Source organism: Hypomesus nipponensis, chromosome 18, assembly GCF_054491055.1.
Source record: "Hypomesus nipponensis isolate SF chromosome 18, ASM5449105v1, whole genome shotgun sequence".
NCBI classification, from domain to species: domain Eukaryota; kingdom Metazoa; phylum Chordata; class Actinopteri; order Osmeriformes; family Osmeridae; genus Hypomesus; species Hypomesus nipponensis.
Genome location: NC_140378.1, coordinates 2802367 through 2823949, shown reverse-complemented (window position 1 = coordinate 2823949; position 21583 = coordinate 2802367). Strand labels below are relative to the sequence as shown.

The 21583-nt window shown below is 43.7% G+C and overlaps 4 protein-coding genes across 6 annotated transcripts; all 4 read right to left on the bottom strand.

Moving 5' to 3' along the window:
* Window positions 1–982: 982 nt before the first annotated feature.
* LOC146250851 (uncharacterized) lies at window positions 983–5431 on the bottom strand. 2 transcript variants are annotated; one of them, XM_084679887.1, is made up of 6 exons: window positions 5211–5431; window positions 4653–4813; window positions 3144–3268; window positions 2834–3039; window positions 2444–2506; window positions 983–2265 (listed from the first exon to the last, which is right to left on the bottom strand). In XM_084679887.1, the coding sequence occupies exons 1-6, from the start codon at window positions 5315–5317 to the stop codon at window positions 1692–1694; spliced, it is 1236 nt and encodes a 411-aa protein (XP_084536013.1). In that variant the 5' UTR covers window positions 5318–5431; the 3' UTR covers window positions 983–1691. The 2 variants fall into 2 exon arrangements, with proteins under 2 accessions (XP_084536013.1, XP_084536014.1); XM_084679888.1 differs by having other exon boundaries at window positions 4680–4813.
* Window positions 5432–5745: 314 nt separating this feature from the next.
* eif2s2 (eukaryotic translation initiation factor 2, subunit 2 beta) lies at window positions 5746–11958 on the bottom strand. Its single transcript, XM_084679889.1, has 9 exons — window positions 11803–11958; window positions 10919–11099; window positions 10489–10589; window positions 9569–9701; window positions 8171–8271; window positions 7827–7975; window positions 7556–7612; window positions 7054–7139; window positions 5746–6933 (listed from the first exon to the last, which is right to left on the bottom strand). The coding sequence occupies exons 1-9, from the start codon at window positions 11926–11928 to the stop codon at window positions 6758–6760; spliced, it is 1110 nt and encodes a 369-aa protein (XP_084536015.1). The 5' UTR covers window positions 11929–11958; the 3' UTR covers window positions 5746–6757.
* Window positions 11959–12443: 485 nt separating this feature from the next.
* On the bottom strand, window positions 12444–15860 carry LOC146250849 (charged multivesicular body protein 4b-like). Its single transcript, XM_084681158.1, has 5 exons — window positions 15477–15860; window positions 14455–14632; window positions 14168–14282; window positions 13909–14035; window positions 12444–13657 (listed from the first exon to the last, which is right to left on the bottom strand). The coding sequence occupies exons 1-5, from the start codon at window positions 15658–15660 to the stop codon at window positions 13590–13592; spliced, it is 672 nt and encodes a 223-aa protein (XP_084537284.1). The 5' UTR covers window positions 15661–15860; the 3' UTR covers window positions 12444–13589.
* Window positions 15861–16593: 733 nt separating this feature from the next.
* Window positions 16594–21373, bottom strand: LOC146250848 (vesicle-associated membrane protein-associated protein B-like). 2 transcript variants are annotated; one of them, XM_084679376.1, is made up of 6 exons: window positions 21101–21373; window positions 19956–20108; window positions 19410–19513; window positions 19226–19306; window positions 18608–18787; window positions 16594–18419 (listed from the first exon to the last, which is right to left on the bottom strand). In XM_084679376.1, exons 1-6 carry the CDS (start codon window positions 21156–21158, stop codon window positions 18249–18251), a joined length of 747 nt encoding a protein of 248 aa, XP_084535502.1. In that variant the 5' UTR covers window positions 21159–21373; the 3' UTR covers window positions 16594–18248. The 2 variants fall into 2 exon arrangements, with proteins under 2 accessions (XP_084535502.1, XP_084535503.1); XM_084679377.1 differs by having other exon boundaries at window positions 18608–18739.
* Between the last annotated feature and the right edge of the window lie 210 nt (window positions 21374–21583).

The following is a 21583-nucleotide window of genomic DNA, read 5'->3' as shown; positions in this document are numbered from 1 at the left end:
AGGTGAAACTGGAGTGGCAATTGTGAGATTTCTGTACAGAAATTGAAGCACGAGCACTGGTTTCTTGACTGCTACTGGGGACACAGTGGCTGCGTATCATACATCCCTAAAGCAATACAGAGATGGAAAGTACAGTAGGCAGCTTAAGTACAGGCATTGCTCTTCATTAAAACAGAATCCCATTCGCCGTCACCTCGCGTGACTTTATGGCATTTTAAAACCCCATTTTAGCCAATTTACAAAACCTCCAAAGAACAAAAGTCGATCCACAAAATAAAAACCTTAGATTATATTATTAATTTTCTCAAAACGGAACAATTCCGTTAAAATGGCGGAGGATCAGAAACCCTTGGAGCAAATTGAGGGAAAAAGCTGAGACTATTCTATTTCTAAAAATGAACCCAACCAATCCTGGCAACCTCGAATGAATAAGCGTCGTTTCATGACAAGCGAAAAAAGGAACGCCACCACCATTATCATTCTGCGGTCGCCCTAATAACACTATACAGAAAATGTATTTATTTTACATCAGTGGTACCATATAGCTTTATTGCTAATTATATTCTTAAGTCCATGCACGCTGCATCTGTCAACCACATTAACAATTTAAATCTTACCATTTATTAAGATTGCAATTTAAAGATGACAATGTCTGCGACGGTTATTGGATTACAGTAACGGTAAAATGAGTTCATGCTTGCTGATCAATCCCATTCCTAAATTCAATTTGGCTTACCAGCGGTATCTCCTGCGCGTATGGATGTCTCATAGCGCATGCGTGGAACAGTCACTTTATACATCGTACCCTCAGCTCTCCTCTGATGTACCGTCCTACTTCCATAATGGCTGTACATCATTTCATCGATGATTTTGAAAACCACAAGCTGTAAAAGGTTAAATGACAAGCCTCGTTTGATTCTTAATTTGTATTCAACCTCCCATTGACAAATTGAAAACATATCACATGCAATACACAAACCAGTGCATTTTAATAAGATTTTTTATTAAATGTAATAAAAAACAAAAAAGATTGACATGGTTACATAAATTTGAACTGAGTCTCAGCTGTGTTTTAGGGTGCGACGGGCGCTCGAACATGTACAACCTGGTTGACTGGGCCCAACTTAAGTTATTTGGTAAGACCCTTGACAAGTCCAATTCTGGTGGTGTTCCTCAGGCCAAACCTGTTAAGACTCCATTTACCATCAGGCTTACCTAACTACATCCTGTTTCTTTAACAAGCAGTAGACAAATAAGGACCTAATCAAGGTCTTCTCCATTACATTTTTCATGTGAAATTAAATTAAGAAAAATCAAGCTCCACAAAAGTATTTGATCTGGTTATGACCAAAAGATAACATTTAAAGCCAAAGTAAACAAACTCAAATCAAAGAACAGGCATGACCTCATTACAAAGCCTGTTTTGAAAAGCTCCATGTACAATGAATATACAATAAAGAAAAACTGGGAGGGAGTCAAGATGAGCAGCGTTAACAACTGCCACAAAACGACACAGTGTAGATGAAGTTTACGTGACTGCGGCGGTGAGGGAGCCAATCGTGTCAACTCTACACAGGATCCGCCCCCCAGGGCTGCTCTAGGTCAGCCACACCAACATCCTCCCCACTCCAGGGATGTCTTGTGGACATCAGGACACGCATGAAGCAAACAGGAAGACGACTGATGGGACCCTAATCCTGGGAGGTGGATCGAGACCTGGAGCGAGACGGAGAGCGGGACTTGGAGCGAGACGGAGAGCGGGATTTGGAGCGGGAGACTGAGCGCTTCTCTGCCGATTTCGAGCGGCGCTTGTCTGTGGGCGGGGAGGGGGAGCGGGAGCCAGACTTGGCCCTGGGCTCCTCAGTCCCATTCTCCATGGGAGAGGCGGAGCGGCTCCGGGACTTCTTAATGACAGACTTGGACTCCTTGGACTGGCTGCGGGAATCCCGCTCAGACGTCACCTTGGAGCGGGACTTGGAGCGGGACTTGGAGCGGGACTTGGAGCGGGACTTGGAGCGGGACTTGGAGCGGGACTTGGAGCGGGACTTGGAGCGGGACTTGGAGCGGGACTTGGAGCGGGACTTGGAGCGGGACTTGGAGCGGGACTTGGAGCGGGACTTGGAGCGGGACTTGGAGCGGGACTTCCTGTTGCCTGAGCGGGAGCGGGACTTGCGGGTGCGAGAGCGGGATTTATTGGAAGCCGACTTGGAACGAGCCTTCCTGTCAGACCTGGAACGCCGTCTCTTGTGGTTGTGGGAACGAGAACTGCAAGATGGGACAGAACCTGGAATGTTTAGAAACTCAGGACACTGAAGTTACTTGTCTTTGTATGGGGATGGGTGGGGGGGGGGGGGGGTGGTATTTATACAGGAGAATAAAGAAGAAAAGGGCAGAGGGTTATGGGTAAGAGGCGGGAGGGAGAGGGGAAGGAGAGCCACATTACCTGGAGCGAGATCTGGAGCGGCTCTGGGAGCTCCTGCTGCGAGAACGACGGCAGCTGCGAGACCTGGAGGAGGAGGGACCAGTCAAATGACAGGACCAGCTACACTGCTCAACAGTCATCTGGACCAGGCACATTAAACCCCACTACAAGGCTGAGTGCAGCACAACAACGTCCCCTGCCCTCCTACGGGCCTCCCCTCTCACCTGGGGGCCTCCCCTCTCACCTGGGGGCCCCACCGTCTCACCTGGGGCCCCACCGTCTCACCTGGAGCCCCCACCGTCTCACCTGGGGGCCCCACCGTCTCACCTGGAGCCCCCACCGTCTCACCTGGAGCCCCCACCGTCTCACCTGGAGCCCCCACCGTCTCACCTGGAGCCCCCACTGTCTCACCTGGAGCGGCTGTCGGAGTAGGAGCGGCGGCGGCGGCGGGGCCGGTCCTCCACCAGGCGGATCTTCCTGCCGTTGATGTCAGTCCCATCCAGCTTGTCCAGGGCCCGCTTCATGTCCGAGTGGGAGCGAAACTCGATCACGCCCTCATTGGTGCGCTCCTTGTGCGCGTCTGCGTACGTGACCTCGCCGGCCTGTCGCATGAAATCCTGCCAGACACGAGAGCGGAAACTGAAGTCAGACCACCAGCCTGGCATCTAAAAACAAACTTTCAAGTTTATTACAGCAACCCACCACGTCCTCTTTCGGTTACCTTGAGGTCCTGCCAGCTGCAGCGACTCGACAGGTTTTCCACGATTAGCCGATACTCTGTGCGGACTGGCGGCCCATACTTGTCCCTGCCAGTACGGCTCCTGCTGCTGTAACCACCACTACTGCCTTTAGGAGGACAGGACACACACAGTCAGACCCCGACACCCTGGTACAGACAGCCCTATGACTGTGGGGCTTAGCTAAACACAAGAAACTGCTTGCTAGCAGGGACAGAAGGTTTACACTCTTATGATGTGTCCACTGGTGAGGTCAACACAAACATTTCGGTACAAGCCTTGGGCACTGGGTCTTAGTAAGTCTGTACAGCCTCTGGGAGGTGGTTCTCTGCTATGAACACCACTGTATCTGTTAGCAGCTACACAGCATGTTTGGCTGGGCAAGACGGTGGTCGTGCTTTAGCCTTGTCAACAGATGGACAGTGATGCTCTAGCACACCATGGAACCTAGGAACACAGATAAAGGGTCTTCCTCAAAACTGCTTAAGATTTTGTAAGACTGCCATCTTGTCATCATTACACTACAGAGTTCTCGTTTTGACTGGTTGACCTAAATATTATCAAGTTTGGTTTTCTGACTTACAGTAAGCGGTAACAAAGATCGCTCCACTTATTCTGTCAACATAGAAACCAATGGGAATCCTCACCATCACCCCTGGTCTATTGGCAAAAGGCTGCTGTCATCATGGCTTCCGGTTAGGTCAGCCAAGGGTCAAGGGGCAAAGGTCACACACACATTGTAAGGTGAAAGCCAAGGCCAAACGGGACAGGCAGTCATCTTAGCCAGTCATCTTTAGCCTCAATGGACTCGGACTCAGCCCGCAACTGGACTCTTTCAAATTGAAACATCAAGGACTTTTGTTAATGTTGAAAAAAATCAAACTGAAGAAAAACATTTCACATGTAATGGTATTTAACTAACCAAACTACATGGATGTATTGCAGTTGTAAATACATTTGCTGACAATAAAAAAAAATATTTAAAAGTTAACATCCTCCAGGAAGCTAACACTGGAGAAGAGAAGGTCATTATGAACATTTTCAATCATACATCAATCCAACTAATAAAATATTTGTTTTTGAAAACTAAAGTATGATCCAATTTCAGGTAACCTAGATTGTCCACAAACATGATCAAGTGCTGCACATGGGAACATAACAAACATTTTCTTCTTAGATGGAAGTATTCACAATAACCTAGAGGGGAACCTTATGGACAGTATACATGTTCATTGAAATTACAAAAAAACGTGTATTTACACCATCACATTCCTACCCCGTGGCAAAGGGAGACCATATTAACTAACTCACGTTTGCTACTTGACGTTTATTCCGATAGCATGCACTCAACATGCCGAAACTACCAGTTAGACCCATCTGCTTTATCAGTTGTCAGCAGGATCACTTCCTACACGTGTGCAGATCATAATTTCTCCAGACTAAAACTCCAGGAGAAAAGGGAGAAGGAGTATTTAGGAATACACTGCACTTACTGCGCCCACTTCCCCCGTGACCCCCACCGTATCCATCCCGGTCACGTCGCGGTCCTCTGGCATGTTCGATAATGACGCGTTCGCCACACAACTCCTTCCCATTTAGCTCATACACTGCGTCGTCAGCGTCCCGGTTGTCTTCGAACTCCACAAATCCGTATCTAAACATTAAGCATTCAATTCAAAATGTATGCTATGCGTGGTGTCTCTACACAATATAGCCCGTAAAGTTTCTTTATGATTACTTGCAGGAGCGCATTTGGAGCAAGACAGCTAGCTAGCCAACTACAAAAACATGGCTAACGTTACAGCCATTTTGGCCATGCGGTTGGAACCATGCAATGAACTAAGTCGTTACTGTACCTGGCTAGACAGCAAGATACATCTAAACTACAACTTTGACAGTTTAAATCAACAAAAGTAAACTAACACGGCATTTAGGGAACAATAGGTGCACTATTTCCTAGCTAAGCTCACTACAGTAGGTCATTTGCACGACCAGTGAGTGACGTTGTTCTAGCTACTGTACAGTAGCGTAGGCTCGCCTTGCTCACTCACCCATTTTTCAAATCGATTTCCATAAGCTTTCCATATCCACTAAAAAATCTCTGGAGGTCTTTTTCACGAACATGATAACTCAGACGCCCAACATACACGCGAGGCATATTTGAGGATATTTAGTATGCTAAAAAGCAAGGTAATCAACGAAACACAACGTTTGAGCTACTTCGCTCGTTGGTCGTTCAGTTCATCCCTACGTCAGCTCAATGTATTTAAATCCATTCGTGACGCTGCTTGGAAACCGCGCGAGAATTCTGAAGCCTTATCTGTCAGCTTGTCCTTTACTTGTCTCCCCGACAGTGCTAAAGGGGTATATGTAGAGGTTCTGGACAATTTCAACCGAGTAAGGGAAAGCTGTGGTCAGTTGTATAAACATTCCTGTCGTATAGTTTTCTTCACTGCAGTGCAGGCACTAACAGGCAAAATGCAATATTCATAATTCACATTCTACATTAAGGGGGCCACAAGGGGGTTAAAAATAAACGGATTCAAAAGAATAAAAGGCCACAACGTCCATAACAAAAGCCAGCGGTGAGAGTCTAATCTTTTATTTGTGTAAAAACCAGTTTCAAAACATTTCGAAAGGGAGTTCCTTCATCTTTTATTGGACAAATGATTTAATTTCCATTTGCCAGATCATACTCTTGTCTACTACAACTGAAATGGAAATAAATGATACCTTTGTATGACATGAGGCGCAATGTCAGAAGTATGCTTACTCAAAAAGAAATTCCTGTCAATGCCATAAAATACAGTTATCAGTAGAATGTTCAGTCCTCACACACTAGACCAAATCCCCATATGTTGTCTTGTACTCGCACTCCCCAAACCTGACAATTTTCTGCGAAGGTAGCACTTACCCCCCTTTTGCTCTACAGCAATAAGGAGGTAAATATAACAGAGGCTGCTGAACAAGACACTGTACCACACCAAGATCCAAGAACAACCTGTACACATGTAGGGATCAAACCTGGACAATCTCAATGAGTACTTAGGATGTAGGGCATAGTATGCAATGTACAGTTGGCTGTAATAGTAGTACTACTCCTCTGCACTCTGGGTACATGCTAACTCATCGTTTCGCACAACACCATAATTATCTTGTCACGTGTCTAAGTGTTTTTATATCGTTGGTAAGACATGTGGGATGCATTCATTCACACCATGAAAAACAGAATAGGGAGGAAGTTTCAAGCTATATCATGTCAAGTGTAACTTGTAAAAAGAAGTTTTTCTTTTCTTCCTCCGGAAATCACAGCAACTGGGGGAAAAAAAGGTTAGCGATGGTGGGGTGTTTGTGGGACTGATGCATCCATTAACAGCTCCTTTCAGCCTCAGAAACCTTTAAACCAGTAGGCACACAGCTTTACACTCTTCTTCTCACGTACTGGGTGGATGGGGAGGGGGGAGGGGGCACATCGCAGCACTACCAAACCCTCACTGTCCAATAATAGGACAGTCCAATTATCAAGGGGGGCCTTCATCCTGCCCCAGGCCCCAGGGCTAAGGGTGAAAGCAGGTAGCAGGCCCAGTTAAAGGGGCCTCTAGTTGGCCTTGGCGCGGAGCTGGGCCCTCTTGCCGGTGACAGCCTGGAAGCCAGTCTTGATGCTGGCCACAGAGCAGCGGGAGTGGCAGGTCTCACACTGCAGGAAGTAGAGACGCGTGTCCTTCTGGAGGATGGTGTCTGGGGACCGGCAGGTGTGGCACGTCACATACTCCTCTGCAGAGATGAGACAGAGAGATGGGTGAGGTCCCGATGCAATGGAAGGGGCTGAGACTGGCGAGCAGTCAGAGAGAAAGACAGATGTTGCCGCAAAGGAATAATCTATTCTCGACTTACTGATATATCTTCTCAAGACATTTTCAATCTGTTTCTGTTGAAATCTTCCTTTGATCACAAGCTGGTTATTTCCATCTATGGAGCCACTGTAAGAGAAGTTGAGCAAACATTTTATACTGATTGATTAACCCAAATAATCGTAGAAATTAGGGATGCACAATATATCACCGCCTTATGCTATTGGCCGATGAACGTTCAGTTTCAGTTAACCACTTATTTTTGGGTGAAATTTAAGAAACATGATCATTTTAGTAGAAGAAAAATCTAGATGATTTATGCAGTTAAGGTTTTTATAAAAGCAGTGGTCAACTGTATTTGTTTTCCTTTAGTTTTTGTGAACAGACTCAGACTTTGTATTTATCGGCATGTATCGGTTGTCGGCATCCAAATATAATAGAGTTATTGGTATCGGCCAAAATATCCATGTTGGTGCATCCCTAGTAGTAATATCCTGAATACAGAATGGAATGATTAGCAAGCACGAGAAGAGAAAACATTTTACCTTGTTCCCAGCTCAGCCAATAGAAAGGCGAGGAGATGTTTGGGCTGACGATGCAACCTAAAACCAAGAACATGAGACAGCAGTTGAAAACGCACTCAAATTTACCTTACTTCTTCAAACAGGCATACCATTATACCTGCATTGCAGTATTTATACACAGGCTCTCTTACAATAGTGAATGATATCCACTGAATGAAAACACGGGGGGAAAAATACTACATGGGACAGCGAGTGTACTTAGAGACATGAGTAAGTGATGATGGAGTCTCACAGTTTGCAGATGTCAGTAAAGTTGACAAAGGAGGTCTTCTTGGTGCCCACTCTAACCACCTGGGGTGGCTTCATCACAAATTTCCTCTTCTCCCCAGCAACCATGTCTGGGTTCTTCTCACGCATGATGTTGAAGACCCGGTTTAACAGCTACGGATGCAAGATTATGGTTGACGAAGATTAGGAGATTATAACTGACTTGTCTATGTCACTACAGGTTTACCTTTCTTTGTTACAGATTAATGTGACCAAAAGCACATCCTAATACACCACTGGCTACTTTGTGGATGGCACTTAATAGCAAGGATGAATGACTGATCTTGTGAATGGAAGAGACAAGCCTACCTCGTCATACGTGTAGTCTCTCTCTGTCCCCGCCCATGCCGGCCCGCTCTGTGAGCTGAAGGAGATGCCATCATTGTTCTTCCCCTCCTCATCTTCCAGAGCTAAACAGCAACGATGGTATTAGTGAATGCTGCATTGGCATGCCACAAAAGAGATACAAGAAACTAGTGTCGTCACAAAAAACGGTACTCCGGTACCCAAAGAAAATGGTACAATACCAGAATATCTGAAGTTACGGTAGTAACTGGTACCTGGGTAACTGGGTCTACCCGGTAAATACCGTTAATGTCCTTTATGGTTTGCAGCATACTGCAAATGCAATAACTAAAACTGGGGCGTACAACATGAGAGGGCACCACAAGGATAACATTTTTACAAAAGCTTTTAGATGACAATTTGGCAAAATTTGTGTTTTGGAGTTTGGGATGTATATTTATGTTTTGTGCTTGAAGTGCAACCAAAAAATGTTGATCCCCATGAAACGTGTTGAATCCACTCTTTCTGCTTCTTAAAGATTTTGTTTAAGTGAAGATTTATATTTTTGATGACAATGATCTCCAAGTCATCTGCTGAGTTTGCTTAATGTCTACACATTTTTTGCCTTTTAGGCCTACATGCATTGGGATTGTATTAATTATCTGTTGTCAGAGTTTCCCGCAGAACTTTTCAGTTAAGGCAGCCACCCAAGCAACACACGCCTACCACCTTAACTACGTAACTACGTTTTTTTAATAGTGCTATCCGCCTGTTTTCTCCCTTCCAGTCCAAACCATGACCAACGCCGGTCTCCCTTCTCTGCAGAACGCCCCTGCTCTGACAGCAAACCTTACCACCTTAACTAACCCATTTTCTGTGGGAAACCCTGTGTTGTCATAAGTAAGCTACAGCCTTAGATATTGTAGGTGACTGTTACTGTCAACAAATGAGTTGTTCAGTAACCCATTTTAGTTTTGGTATCAAAAATTGTATTGAGTATCGTGAAATGTCACTGGTATTGGTACCAACTACTGAAATGTTGGTGCAGTGACAACACTACATGAAACCATTCTGCCTCTCAGTTACCTGAGCTCTTACAGTCCTCCACGTGCACAGAAATATAGTTTACATAGGCTTGTTACATCAAAGCAAACCACATGAGTTTTGTCTAAAGGGCTTTTTCCTTTTTCGAATCCCAAACAGATTTTTGAAAATGATAACGCACATTTTCCAGATCACAACTTTCAACCTGGAATTTGACTTGGCATGGAATGCAAATGTGATGTCCCTGTGAGGTTACAGGGACAGGTGCAGTCCTCTGGAGATAGGAGTGAAGTTATCAAGCCACAGCTATCTAAAAAGGAAGCTCTACTTATGCAGAGGCCAAAAGGTTATAAGCAAGACGTCTAGGGTTATCCATACCGTCGTCTTTTTCCAGGTCCTCTCCCTCCTCCTGGAAGTCGACCTTCTTAGGCTTCTTCTTCTTGGCCGGCAGCATCAGGTCCAAGTCATCCTCCTCCATAACCTCTGTCTGCTCACCCTCAATCTTCAACTCCTGGAGGTATCACAGGAGAGGAAGAGAGAACAAGAGAGAGAGAGGATAAGAGGTTTCAATCATATTTTAAAAAGTGAGCACAAGTACAACTACACATAGGACTACAACATTGTGAGTCATGAGAAGCAGTTGAAGCGTGTGATCATCCCACTCGGAATTGTCTTGAGTGTCTGTGTACACATGCCCATTACACAATCATACATATACATTTACATTTAGTAGGGGTGTAACAATATGTTGTGGAACAATATATCCCAATACATAAATGTAACAATATGTATTGTAGAGTTATGGCAAGATTTTTACAATATGACGTCCGTTTGATCCTATTAGTTGAGCTATCAGGGCGCGACCTACTCTGAACCTGTGCCACGCGTGCGTTCACTGCATTCACAGAAATAGGTTGAACTGAGTACAACAAAGAAAATTCTTGAAAATAGTTTGTTTTGGAAAATAATCTGTTTGTTGAATTTCGGTTTCATTTAAAATGTTGTTCAAAATATTGTGATACGTATTGTATCATACACCCAGTATCATGATACGTATTGTATTGTGAGCTGAGTTTCTTTACACCCCTAACATTTAGTCATCGCTCTCATCCAGAGCGACTTACAATAAGTACAGGGACATTCTCCCCGAGGCAAGTAGGGTGAAATGCCTGGCCCAAGGACACAACGTCATTTGGCACAGCCGGGAATCAAACCAACAACCTTGTGATTAATAGCCCGTCTTCCTAACCGCTCAGCCATCAAACCCCATATGGTATACAACCAAGAGAACCACTGACCTTGACCCCTTCCTCAATGTCGTTTTCAAACACCTTCTTCGGCTTCTTTTTCTTCTTCTTCTGATTGAAGAAGTTCAGATCATCTAGGTCATCTGATTGCTCTGAGAAACAAAGTGTAACACACCATTACTTACTTGTTGGTATAAAATCAGAGCTGACTAAATGGCACACTAATACTGTACAGCACACATGGCATGAGACTAAATGCTTTTATACTTATTCATACTTCTCAACAAAATACTTAAAATTAGAGGTTATATGGGACTGTTTTGTAAAGAATGGAGCCTAAGAATATTTAGGATAGTTTATTAAATGGGGGAAGCTTCGGCAGAGGTTTGAGACCCCTCCTTACCTTACTTTAGAAGGGGTGAAATTGGGACCACGCCCAAGAACCTGTGAGGTCAAACCCTGTTTTGGGATGAATCCTTACCTTTCTTCCTGCTGTCATCCTCGTCCAGGTCCAGCTCCCTGTCATCCCCACCATCAGGCTCAACCTCCTTGGCCTCCACCTGCTGGGGCTCCTCCCCCTGTCCGTCTCCTCCTTCCTCCTCCAGCATGAAAGGCTTCTTCTTCTTCTTCTTTTTCTTACTCATGTTGGGGTCGAAAATCATCTGAGGAATATTGGAGAAAAGGGTGTTTGAATCGAGCGCTAAAGATTGTTAGAACTAAATGTAACTGACAACATGATTGATTTAGATGATGGCCAGAACTGGTTATCTAGACAACTAGTAATAGTGACTGGCTCATTTTAAAAAGGTTTAGTGTGACTGCGTCGATACATCTTAAAACCGACGCCCAGATGGCACAACAAATTATTTTGGGATCTGATCGCCTCATCTCTGAATGGACACACACTGGCAGATAAATACTGCACATATCGATGTAAGCCAGTCAGTTATTTGATGCCACTCCTCACAAAAGACCGGAAAAATAATGTTAGCTATCTGACAGAGCACTCAATATGGTGTATATTACATTGCTCATTAGACATACTCAATTAGATTATTTGTAACATACATTCCCCCACATTGCAAAACATTTGGTAAGTTTAATATGTTTTCAAGCTGGCTATCTCGCAACCTACATTGTTCCAGCCAGCTAACGTTAGCATATTAGCTGAGCATGCAATCACCATGTGTTGGAAATGATGTCGAAGCTAGCTAGTAGTAGCCTAGCTACAGGAGAAGCCTTGGCGGTCTATGTGAGGCCCAAAGTCGCTCATTCTCAACGATCACCCCTAGTATGTAGTGTCATTTCCTTAGACTCCCTCATAAAATAGAGTTAAGATGTCGGCGGATAAAACGTGATAGTTACCTCGTCTCCTGACATGTTTGCTGTATATTTATAGCTCCTGAAAAGTTTGTATCCGCTGGTCAGTTTCTCCAGCAAGCAAGCGACGCTCAAATGTCTTGCATCAGCGCTGGGTTTTCCAATGCGCATGCGCCAAGTAATTCCCTCACGTCAATTCTTTGCGACATTTTTGCTGCTTGTGCAGCTGGGGTGCATTCAAAACACCAATTGTTAAAAAATAACTAGCGTAAACTTTTTGGAACACGTTCCACACAACCCCTCATAAATGAACATGCCCCTTTTTTAAATGACTAACAGCCTACTTATTACTTATTATCAATTATCAGTCGTGTGCAGCTTCACGCCTGGGACACACGCCTGGGACGCGTCTCGGTCGGCTCGGCTACGATCCGCTACGACCAGAGAATAGGTGCATTCGACTTCATGTAGCGCCGGCGTCGCCTGCAGCCCGGCTGACATGAAGTCGAAGGCACCTATTCTCCGGTCGGAGGCGACATATCCGATCGTAGCCGATGTTCGATGAAGTCGAACACACCTAATATCTACAGAATCGTATTCCTAGGTAAAACGACGGTGCAATTTGACACATGGATATAAAACTATAACAGAAAATAAATTTGTAATAATGATGAGTAAATATAGACTAACTAACAGTTCTGTTTATTTTATTATGAACTTTGAATTCACATAATTATATTATGTGGAGACCTTACACAAGGAAAACAACTTCCTCCATGGGAAAATAATCCAAAAACTGATGATTTTCCTGGACAAAATCCATCTGGATAAATAAACAGAGAAATTTAAACATGCCATTGTCATTGTGTTACATATTTATTTTCTATGTAAAAAATGTACATTGTGTTTGGAAAAACTAAACTGTCATCCTCAAATCCAAAAAGCTGTTATCAGTTCTCATCTAATTTAATAAACCATCTTTTCTTTTTTTTTAATTAAGCTAAGATGACATCTTCTTCAACATCATACAATAAAATAAAAAAAGTTCATAAAAGACCCAGATAACAGGACTGGTGAAGTTAATGTCTGTTGCCGTGCGGTGGAGAGTTATGGTCTTTCATTGTTGCATGCTGATGCACAACATGGAGAGCCTTCTGGGCCCAACAGCAAAAATAGATTTAGATATATACACCAGATAACCAGGACCAGAGGTGGAGGGGGATGTTTAGGAGGTGGGAAAAACAAAAAAGTTCAAAGTAGTACAACATTTCAGGACGAGAATCCTGGACACTTCAGAACAATGCCATGATAACATGCCCAACTGAATTCCTATCTCAGGAGTAGATCACAAACAAAAAGTAGGAATAATAAAACCGTCCAACTAACCACACACCCATCCACACACACACACTAAATATGTTTCTGTTGAAAAGAGACCCACTCTGGGATTAGCTTCTTTTGCCTTTGCTGTTTGTCAGTGATGTCAATACCACAACACTTATTCAATTCAGTGACATTACAATAACTGTCGCCAAGCACACAGCTGGTTGGATATCCTTACCCGTGTTCGAATGTTTGGTAGAGTGGGAGAAATTGTCAAGACAACTGATTCGTAGCTTTGACACATCCCCCTGAGTGCGTCTACAGAGACGGACATGGTACCTAGTTTCAGATTTGGGGCTGGGAATATAATCTACAGCATTGTATGCCATAATGTAGTGTTTTTCAGAAAGTGATCAGCTCTCCTTGGACATAAAACTACTAAATGCGATATTCCATAAGTCCTTTGTTTTCTGTTTTCGTCTATGATGCAGGCGGTGGGAGTGCTGCAGTTACATGGCCTCCATGGCCCAGCGCTGCAGGTCCTCCATGTCATCTTCATCCTCCTCCACCTTTTTGGCTGAACAACAACCACAGAAACAAACCAGTTGTAAACTACCTGACAGAAAACCCTAATATAATATATACATACATGCATTGTGTATTTTTGCTGTGACATTTGTGTTACTGTAGACAAAACCCAGAGTTAAAGGATGAAAATGACCCTTTTCCGGTTCAAGAGTGAGCGAGAGCTATACTTACATGATGCATTTATAAATTACATTCCTGTATCGACAACTTTACTAGCAAAACCGACAGTCGAGGACCTACCAGGTCTGGAGGGGAGTGAAGTGGAAGGCACGTTGGGTAGAGGAACATTATCTGTTCCTCCAATCTCCAGCAGGTTCTTGTCCAGTTCCTCCTGCTCAAGCTCATCAAGCTCTGCCAGAAGCTCATCCTGTAACGGGGATACAGAGGCACTAAAACAGCTGTACGTGTCTGCTACTCGATTAAGCACGAAAGGAAAGCTGTGTCGGTTCTCCTCACACATCCGACAAGGCTTTTATGGAAGGTGTAGTTCTATGCCTACCTCATCAAACTCCTCCCCGAAGCCCACAGGTTTAGAGATGGCGTCTGATATCTCTTGGGCCAGCTCCTGCTGCTCTGTGATGTCCTGCATCAGGTCATCCACCTTGTCTATGTCCCTGCAACAACCAAGTCACTCAATCCTCAAAACATAACAGCTAATGTACAAACATATCTAACACTAGACTTTTTTACATTTTTATTTATGTGAAGACAAAGTAGAATTTGTATCTATTTTCATCTATTTCTCCATTTCATTTCCCCAACATGCCCAGGCCAGAGGAGGCTTACATGTTCTCGTGAGCAGATTTCATGGCCTTGGCAGCAAAGCCCATGTTCTTCAGCACCTCTGTGTTGGTGTTGGCATTCTCTAGTGCCTCCCTCTGGAACTCAATGGTGGATAGAGTGCCGTCAATCTGAGCCAGCTGCTTCTCATAACGCTTCTTCCTTTTCAAGGCCTGCAGAGCAGCTGAGGAAGATGAAGGGGGCAAAAGGTTGTGGGGGATGTGGATTTATAAGGTAGAGTATTATAGTAGGTAGGTATTATATATATATATAGGATTATAGGATAATTTCACAAGGATATTATCTTTCTATGTATTATGTGTTTTATGTATCTTCATTCTATACATTCTACATACTATGTGCTTGGCTAGGTGCACGACTGAAATTGTTTGTGCAGTATGTTGGGGTAAACTTGAATGTAAAACTTGATACGCAACTTTTGAAATGCAAAAGTCATTGATCCTTATCTTTCGACCAAAGTCAACCTGTATGAGAGGGGAGGGGTAGGAGTCTGTTAAGATACAGGATACGATTGTATGTTATGTAAAACCCTGGACTTCTTCAGTCACCAGTGAACCTCCATGATCAGAGAGTCCTTACCCTGAGACGACAGTAGACTGACCAGCTAGCTAGCACTACCTACAATAACGGCGAATGAGCACGGTAGATCATTATCATGATGACTGTGTGAATTACGGCTTACACTGGCAATAAGTTGACTAAACTTTAAAGTTGCTAAATAGCTTGGGAACTTTATCCTATCTCAAGTCTGAACCCCAATACTACCGGTTGGGACAGTGGTTCGAGCCCGAAGACAGGGGTGGTGCACTTCATTAGCGTGTTGGTAGCAGCACCCACTTGAAATAAGGCGAGCCGGGGTTTGGAAACATAACATGTCACCATGGTGGTAGCTCAGTGACAAACACCCTACATTACGTTAGCAAGACTAGACACTGGTAGGACTTCCGATTAAAGGCTCAGCTGCATCAAAATAAAACGCGTGTTCTGATTGTGATTAAACAACTCACCTCGTTTGTTTTTAGTGCCGTTTTTCTTTGCGGTTATAAGCTCCTGATCGATTTTCTTCTCTAAAAATTCTTGTTTCTTGGTTAGCATATCCTCTGTCTCTCGGAGCTTCTGGATCGCTTCTTGAGGACTCGGGCCCTTGCCACCTTTACCACCACTGCCGAACAGCTTCCCAAACAAAGACATTATAGAGATAATAAATCTCAAAATATATAGAAAACTATCTATAAAACCGTGAAATGGTCTTTAGCTAGCTACAGCAGGCAACGGTGACAGTTCGCCCAGACCCGAATTGTTGATATTTCTCACTTCCTGATAAGGCCCAATGACGTAATACAGTATCTGGGGTGGTTTCCTCCCAATACGATTTGGGTGTTGGTCAGTGGTGCTCTGACTCCAGCTACTGGTGTAAAGAAGTATATACTAGAGGTTATTAAGCTCTGTTTGTCATACACTAACCGCGCCGGGGTATTCGGCTGGTTGGTTACTGAACTCTATTCACTTTATTAATCCCGGAGGAAATTATTGTTAAATTCAGCAATCAAGAAAGCAAGGAACTTTGACTGTTACTAATAGCTTTAAAGGTTGAGCTTACTCGTGCAGAAGTTGACCTTTTCAATTTTTACTTCATTCGTTCGTTAATCTGAGAAATTGCAGTGTGTCTTTCCATTTACTGTAGCCTATTTATTAAATTATTGCAGGCATGGGATTTTAAACTTTGGTCATGTATCTGCAATCATTTAACGATTACACGCACAGCCGGTAAAATTACTTAAATAATAAACTAGGCATCCGCAATGGACTGACTTTGAGGACAGTCCACATAACATAACCATGACGAACTTTTATCATGAATTTTTCCATCAACCCTCCTTCTCTCGTCCAGCTAATTAGGCAGGTAAGAATGTGAATCTGACCAATTAAGATCACACTTTTGACATCCACCGTCAAACAAGCCTGACAGACATTCTCTCTCTGCATGACACTCCTGGCAGTCAGTCAACAAACATGGAACAAAGGACAAACAGTTTCGGGGATTTATGCATTTTAATTTATTTGTGATGCTACATGATCCATTATGGTTGCATTGTTCATCACACCATTGACTACTGATGTTAGTATAATAATGTTGCCCATTTATATTTAATTCTTTACATGTTTATTATTTATGTACATACAAAACAGTATCCAATCATTGTGGTTACATTTTGTGTAATGGTCATTTCTGACATCTGAAGCTCTGATGCAAGTTTCTTTTCTATGTAGTGTTCACAGCTCCCTCCTCTCCTGACACCCCCAGGCAGCCATGAGACATCCTGACATGATAGGCTGACTGGCAGGAGAGGGGACGTCCTGATAACCATGACCAATCAAATCAAGCTCAAAATAATCAACCAATTTAGAGAACATCAACCCTGACGTGAGATGGTCCCTTATGAAAAGATAGTTTTGGAAAGAAAGGAAATAATGTTAGTCTAGGGTTGGTGTCCATGCTCAACATAGCACAGTGAAATCTGTCTACCAGAGTACAGAGCATTGATTTGAAATGAACTACAACACAACTGTGGGCTATATGACAGTAAAAAAAAAAAAAAAGTAACTAAAGCAAGACCCCTATGATGTTAGGATGGGCAGTGTTGAGACACCCAGCTCTACAATAGACTTTATACTTAACCTGTTTAGTGTCTCACCATTGGATCCATTTGTACAGAGCGAGACATCCACAGGTGAGACCTACTGTGCTGTCTTCTGAGGTACACTACACTGCTGTCTCAAGAACAGAGAGCATCCCTGTTTCATAAAGAAGCTGCCTCGAGCTTGGTGTGCGATCTTACCCACCCCGTACTATCAACCTCCAGAGGTCACATACATCGAGTGACCCAACATCAGCCTATGGGCATGACAACCTGTCAGTTCTCTCCTGTTGAGACCTCAGTCTGGACCCATCCAGCATACTTAGAAACAAAGCTTTCACGTGTTTGAATAACGAGCTCACTGCAACAGGGGAAACTGTTCGCATAATAGGTTTCACAGCAACTGCAAATATGATTAACACAATTAGTAGACCTTTTAGAAAGCAGCCTTTTGTATTGGTGGGATCAAACATGATAGTCATGATTAGTTTTATTTTCAGTGAAGTCCAAACGCCATGTTTGTGTTTTACACAGGAACCGGCGGGGTGACAGACTTGCCGTGTTGTCTCACCCCTCATGCTAAAACTCAGCCACACACACGCACGCACAGACACACACACACACACACACCTTTTGCCTTTAAAAAAGAACAGTGATTAAAACATTCTCGCAGCATTAGACCAACTTCATCATTATCTTCAATCACATCGGTTCTTCAGTAGGAAAAAGCCTTGGCTTCACTGGTGCACATTATAACCATTGACACGTTATCATAATAGGACACATAGTACACTAGCCTCCCCCTTTACCACGCTCTGTTTCTGTGCAAGGAGGAATGACGGAGGGAGGGATGAAGGGATGGAGGATTGGAGGCAGGGACGGAGAAAGAGAACATCAGAGTGATCAGAAGGCAAGACCTGTGAAGACGTTGGTTGTTATACTTTTACACGACTTAGTTTAGATAACCTTCATTTGTTGAATTATTTTCGTCATTACGTTAAATACTCCCCACTACGCGAAGAAACCCATGTGATATTGCCTTATGCTAAAAAAACAAAAACAAAACAAAAGTAAACAAATCAAATAACAAATAAACAAAACAAAATCAAGTGGACATCCCATCCTTGTTGTTGTTGTTGTTTACAGGGCCAGCTTGCCAATTATGACCCCAAGCACAAAGAACAGCACGCAGAGCGCCAGAATGCGGGTACTCAGCCCCTCCTCCCTCATGCCTGTCGCCACAGCCGCAGACGAGGAAGAGGAGTGAGCAGCCATGACCGTCACCTTCCTCTTCCTCAGCCCATCATCCTCCTAAGGAGAAGAGTCACACATCAGAGGTAAGCTCTTGGCCCATCCACCAATCAACACAAAGCATTGTGCATCACAAATAACCTTTGACCTACAACAACCCCTGAGCTCCATATCCCAAGGAAAGAGATTGGGGGAGGTGTGACTGTGTAGGTGAGAGCCCTAAAACCAGACCCAACCCACAGCCTTACCCTGATCTGTTTGTTCTCATCCCGTAACCGCTGGACCTCCATCTGAAGCCTCTTACACTCCTCCATGATCTTCTTCACCTCCCCATCGTCCAGGGAGGCGCTGGCAGACTTGGGCAGGGAGGTCAGCTCAGACTTTATGGGGGTAGAGGGGGACACAAGTTTGTTGCTATCACTGTCATGCTGTGGAGAGAGGGGGGCATGCAGATGCAGAGCATAAGGGGGGAGAATAAAAACAAATACAAAATAAATTAAATAAATGATAGAAAAAGAAAAAAAAATCTACAGAACAGCGTTATGGAGATTACATCGTTGTAAGGGTGTGAAGGTTATGGAAGATAGGTTAGAGTGCATAACATCTGTTTTAGGATCTCTAATGGCTATTGCTTATACAGATGATACTTTTACTAGGTGTTACACAAAACATTAAATTATATCAAGTACAGGGATTTGATGCAACTTTGTGCCGTTTAAAGTTAACAGTAAAAAAAATGCATTGACAAGGGTGCAAATAAATGAGTGTGACTGAAGCAGACGGATGAGGTTGATAACCCTCCAAGCTCTCAGATGTTGGTCGAACATAAATAAAAATAATATATATATTTTGTTTTTTGAACTTACAGTTTTGTCATTTTCAAGTGGCATCTCAAAAGCACATCTCAACTTCGAGTCCATTAGCTCATCAGGCTTTGCCTCTTTCCACTGGGGAGCACAGAGAGCAGAGGGACTTGATCTTAACCAAGGTCTTGTTGACATCAGGTATACACAATGAAGAGACCTCCTCGTTTCCTGCTGGGACACTCACCACCCCCTCCATGTCCGTCATGTCGTAAGGAGCCAGCAGAGACTGAACCATGAACTTGTGTTTGCTCTTCTCATTGGGATCATAGTCAAATGGCTGCAACATGACTGTAGAGATAAGACAGAACAAGTTACGGGAAATCTACCTAAACTAAGCATGATTTCAACCACATTTACATTTAGCAGACGCTCTTATCCAGAGCGACTTACAGTAAGTACAGGGACATTCCCCCCGAGGAAAGTAAGGTGAAGTGCCTTGCCCAAGGATATAACGTCATCTGTCCCAGCTGGGAATCGAACTGGCAACCTTCAGATTACTAGCCCGATTCCCTAACCGCTCAGCCACCTGACTCCCCACCACCATTATTTAATAGCCTAGATTATCCCATGGTACAATAGTCCAACGGTTAAATGTTATGTTGAATAGCTGCATAGCTTTTTATTAGTTATGCAGCTGCATTAGTCAATGTTAATTCCAACAATACAAAAAAATTGATTTTGGACATTTGGTTAATTTGTATCTAATGCTCCTGGGATGGTGGCTACTCACCAGATACATTGATAGATGTTCCTGCGTCAATAATGCCGCTGTTGGGCCGGACACAGTACCGGCGAGGCGCGGTGGTCTTCACTTTAAAACACACATTTCTGTCTGTTGGATTGCTCAACTTCAGCGTGGTGGTGACTACATCAGTGAATGGGCCTGGGCGGAGGGATGGAGGAATGGAGAAAAAGGGAAAAATAAAGACAAAAATCATACGTTCACAAAGCCACCATATCTTTGGTCATCTGTGTCACACAGGGGGTTCTTTTGGGCTGGGTCCATGGACTAATAAACAATATTTGTCCTTCATTAGAACTTGCAGAGCCTTCAATTCACATATATTATCATCTCTTTTTCCTGTTCAGTATAATACCTAATCTTTCCCGTCAGAGATTCTGGAATCACAGGTTCAGTACGTTGCAATGATACCAAAATGTGGTTTTAACCAGTCTTCCACCTCTGGCCTGCGTGCATTGTACATGTCATGGGTTATTATCAGCAAGCGTAGGAATCGCATGATACTAATTCAACGCGGAAATGATAGCCGCAAAACTACTTAGCTAGCTAGAGCTTTGAGACTACTCACCCGCATAGTGTAGCTAGTTAATAATCTTGCTAGCCTTGGCTTAGTGAGTTCTAGCCCTTTGCCTGATCTGACCTAACCAGCTCTGCTAAGTACTAGATATGAAACTCTATGTACAGTTAACTTCATCACGAAATCATTAAGTTGTCAGATTGGATGTATACGTGTCAACCTTGAGACCAACATATGTAGCATTCGTATGCTATGCATACTGAAACACCCATTGACATCGATTGAGGAAATGGCCATGGGGGCGGCTCTGCCGTCTTGGAAAGAACTGGGCCATACCAAGCTAACGACGTTAGCCTTGGAAAATGACAGCTAGCCTATTAGCTAGCTGTGATAGGTAGCAGCCGTTTGTGCGCAATACTTCACAATAACAATGATGTGGCAAAGAAACCAAACGGCAAAAAAGTAGGGGCACATTATACGCAATATGTTTTGATGGTGTATCAAACGTCAATGACATACGTGTTGATCATGCAAAACACGAGCAAGTAGAAAGCTGGCTAGTCAGTGGTCAAGTACTTGAATCCCGAACTGACGGGCCCTGCCCTCTCAGTCTTACCTCTGAATTTTAGTTCGTGTTGTGGTTCGAGCAGTAGGACTTGTTCTGATCTGGCCATGGCCCAGACGTGCGGTGCGCCTTTGAGGAGAAACTACCGGTGTTTTATGCCGCAGCACTTGTTAACGATGGTTGCTGTAAAGGTTTTAAATGCAGCCCGTCCTCAGGTAAAGAGAGAGATCACGGATACACCACCACTTGGACTGCCGAAAACAGCTGAAGCTATGCTAAGCTATGCTAACAAGCAGAATGGGTGAAGGAAGGACTACGTGTGACGAAAACGACGTCACGTACGTCAGTGGGCAGATCCAACGTACCAAGGCACGCAGTCTCTTCTGTCAAATCAGAAATATCTAGAAAATAAATATAAATTACTGCCCTGTCCTGCTCCTGGTCACTTTATGCCTCTGTGGAATCGAAGCTACACACCACTAATTATGCAATTCTAAGGATATTGATATTAATGATGTTGCTTAGTGTCAAGAC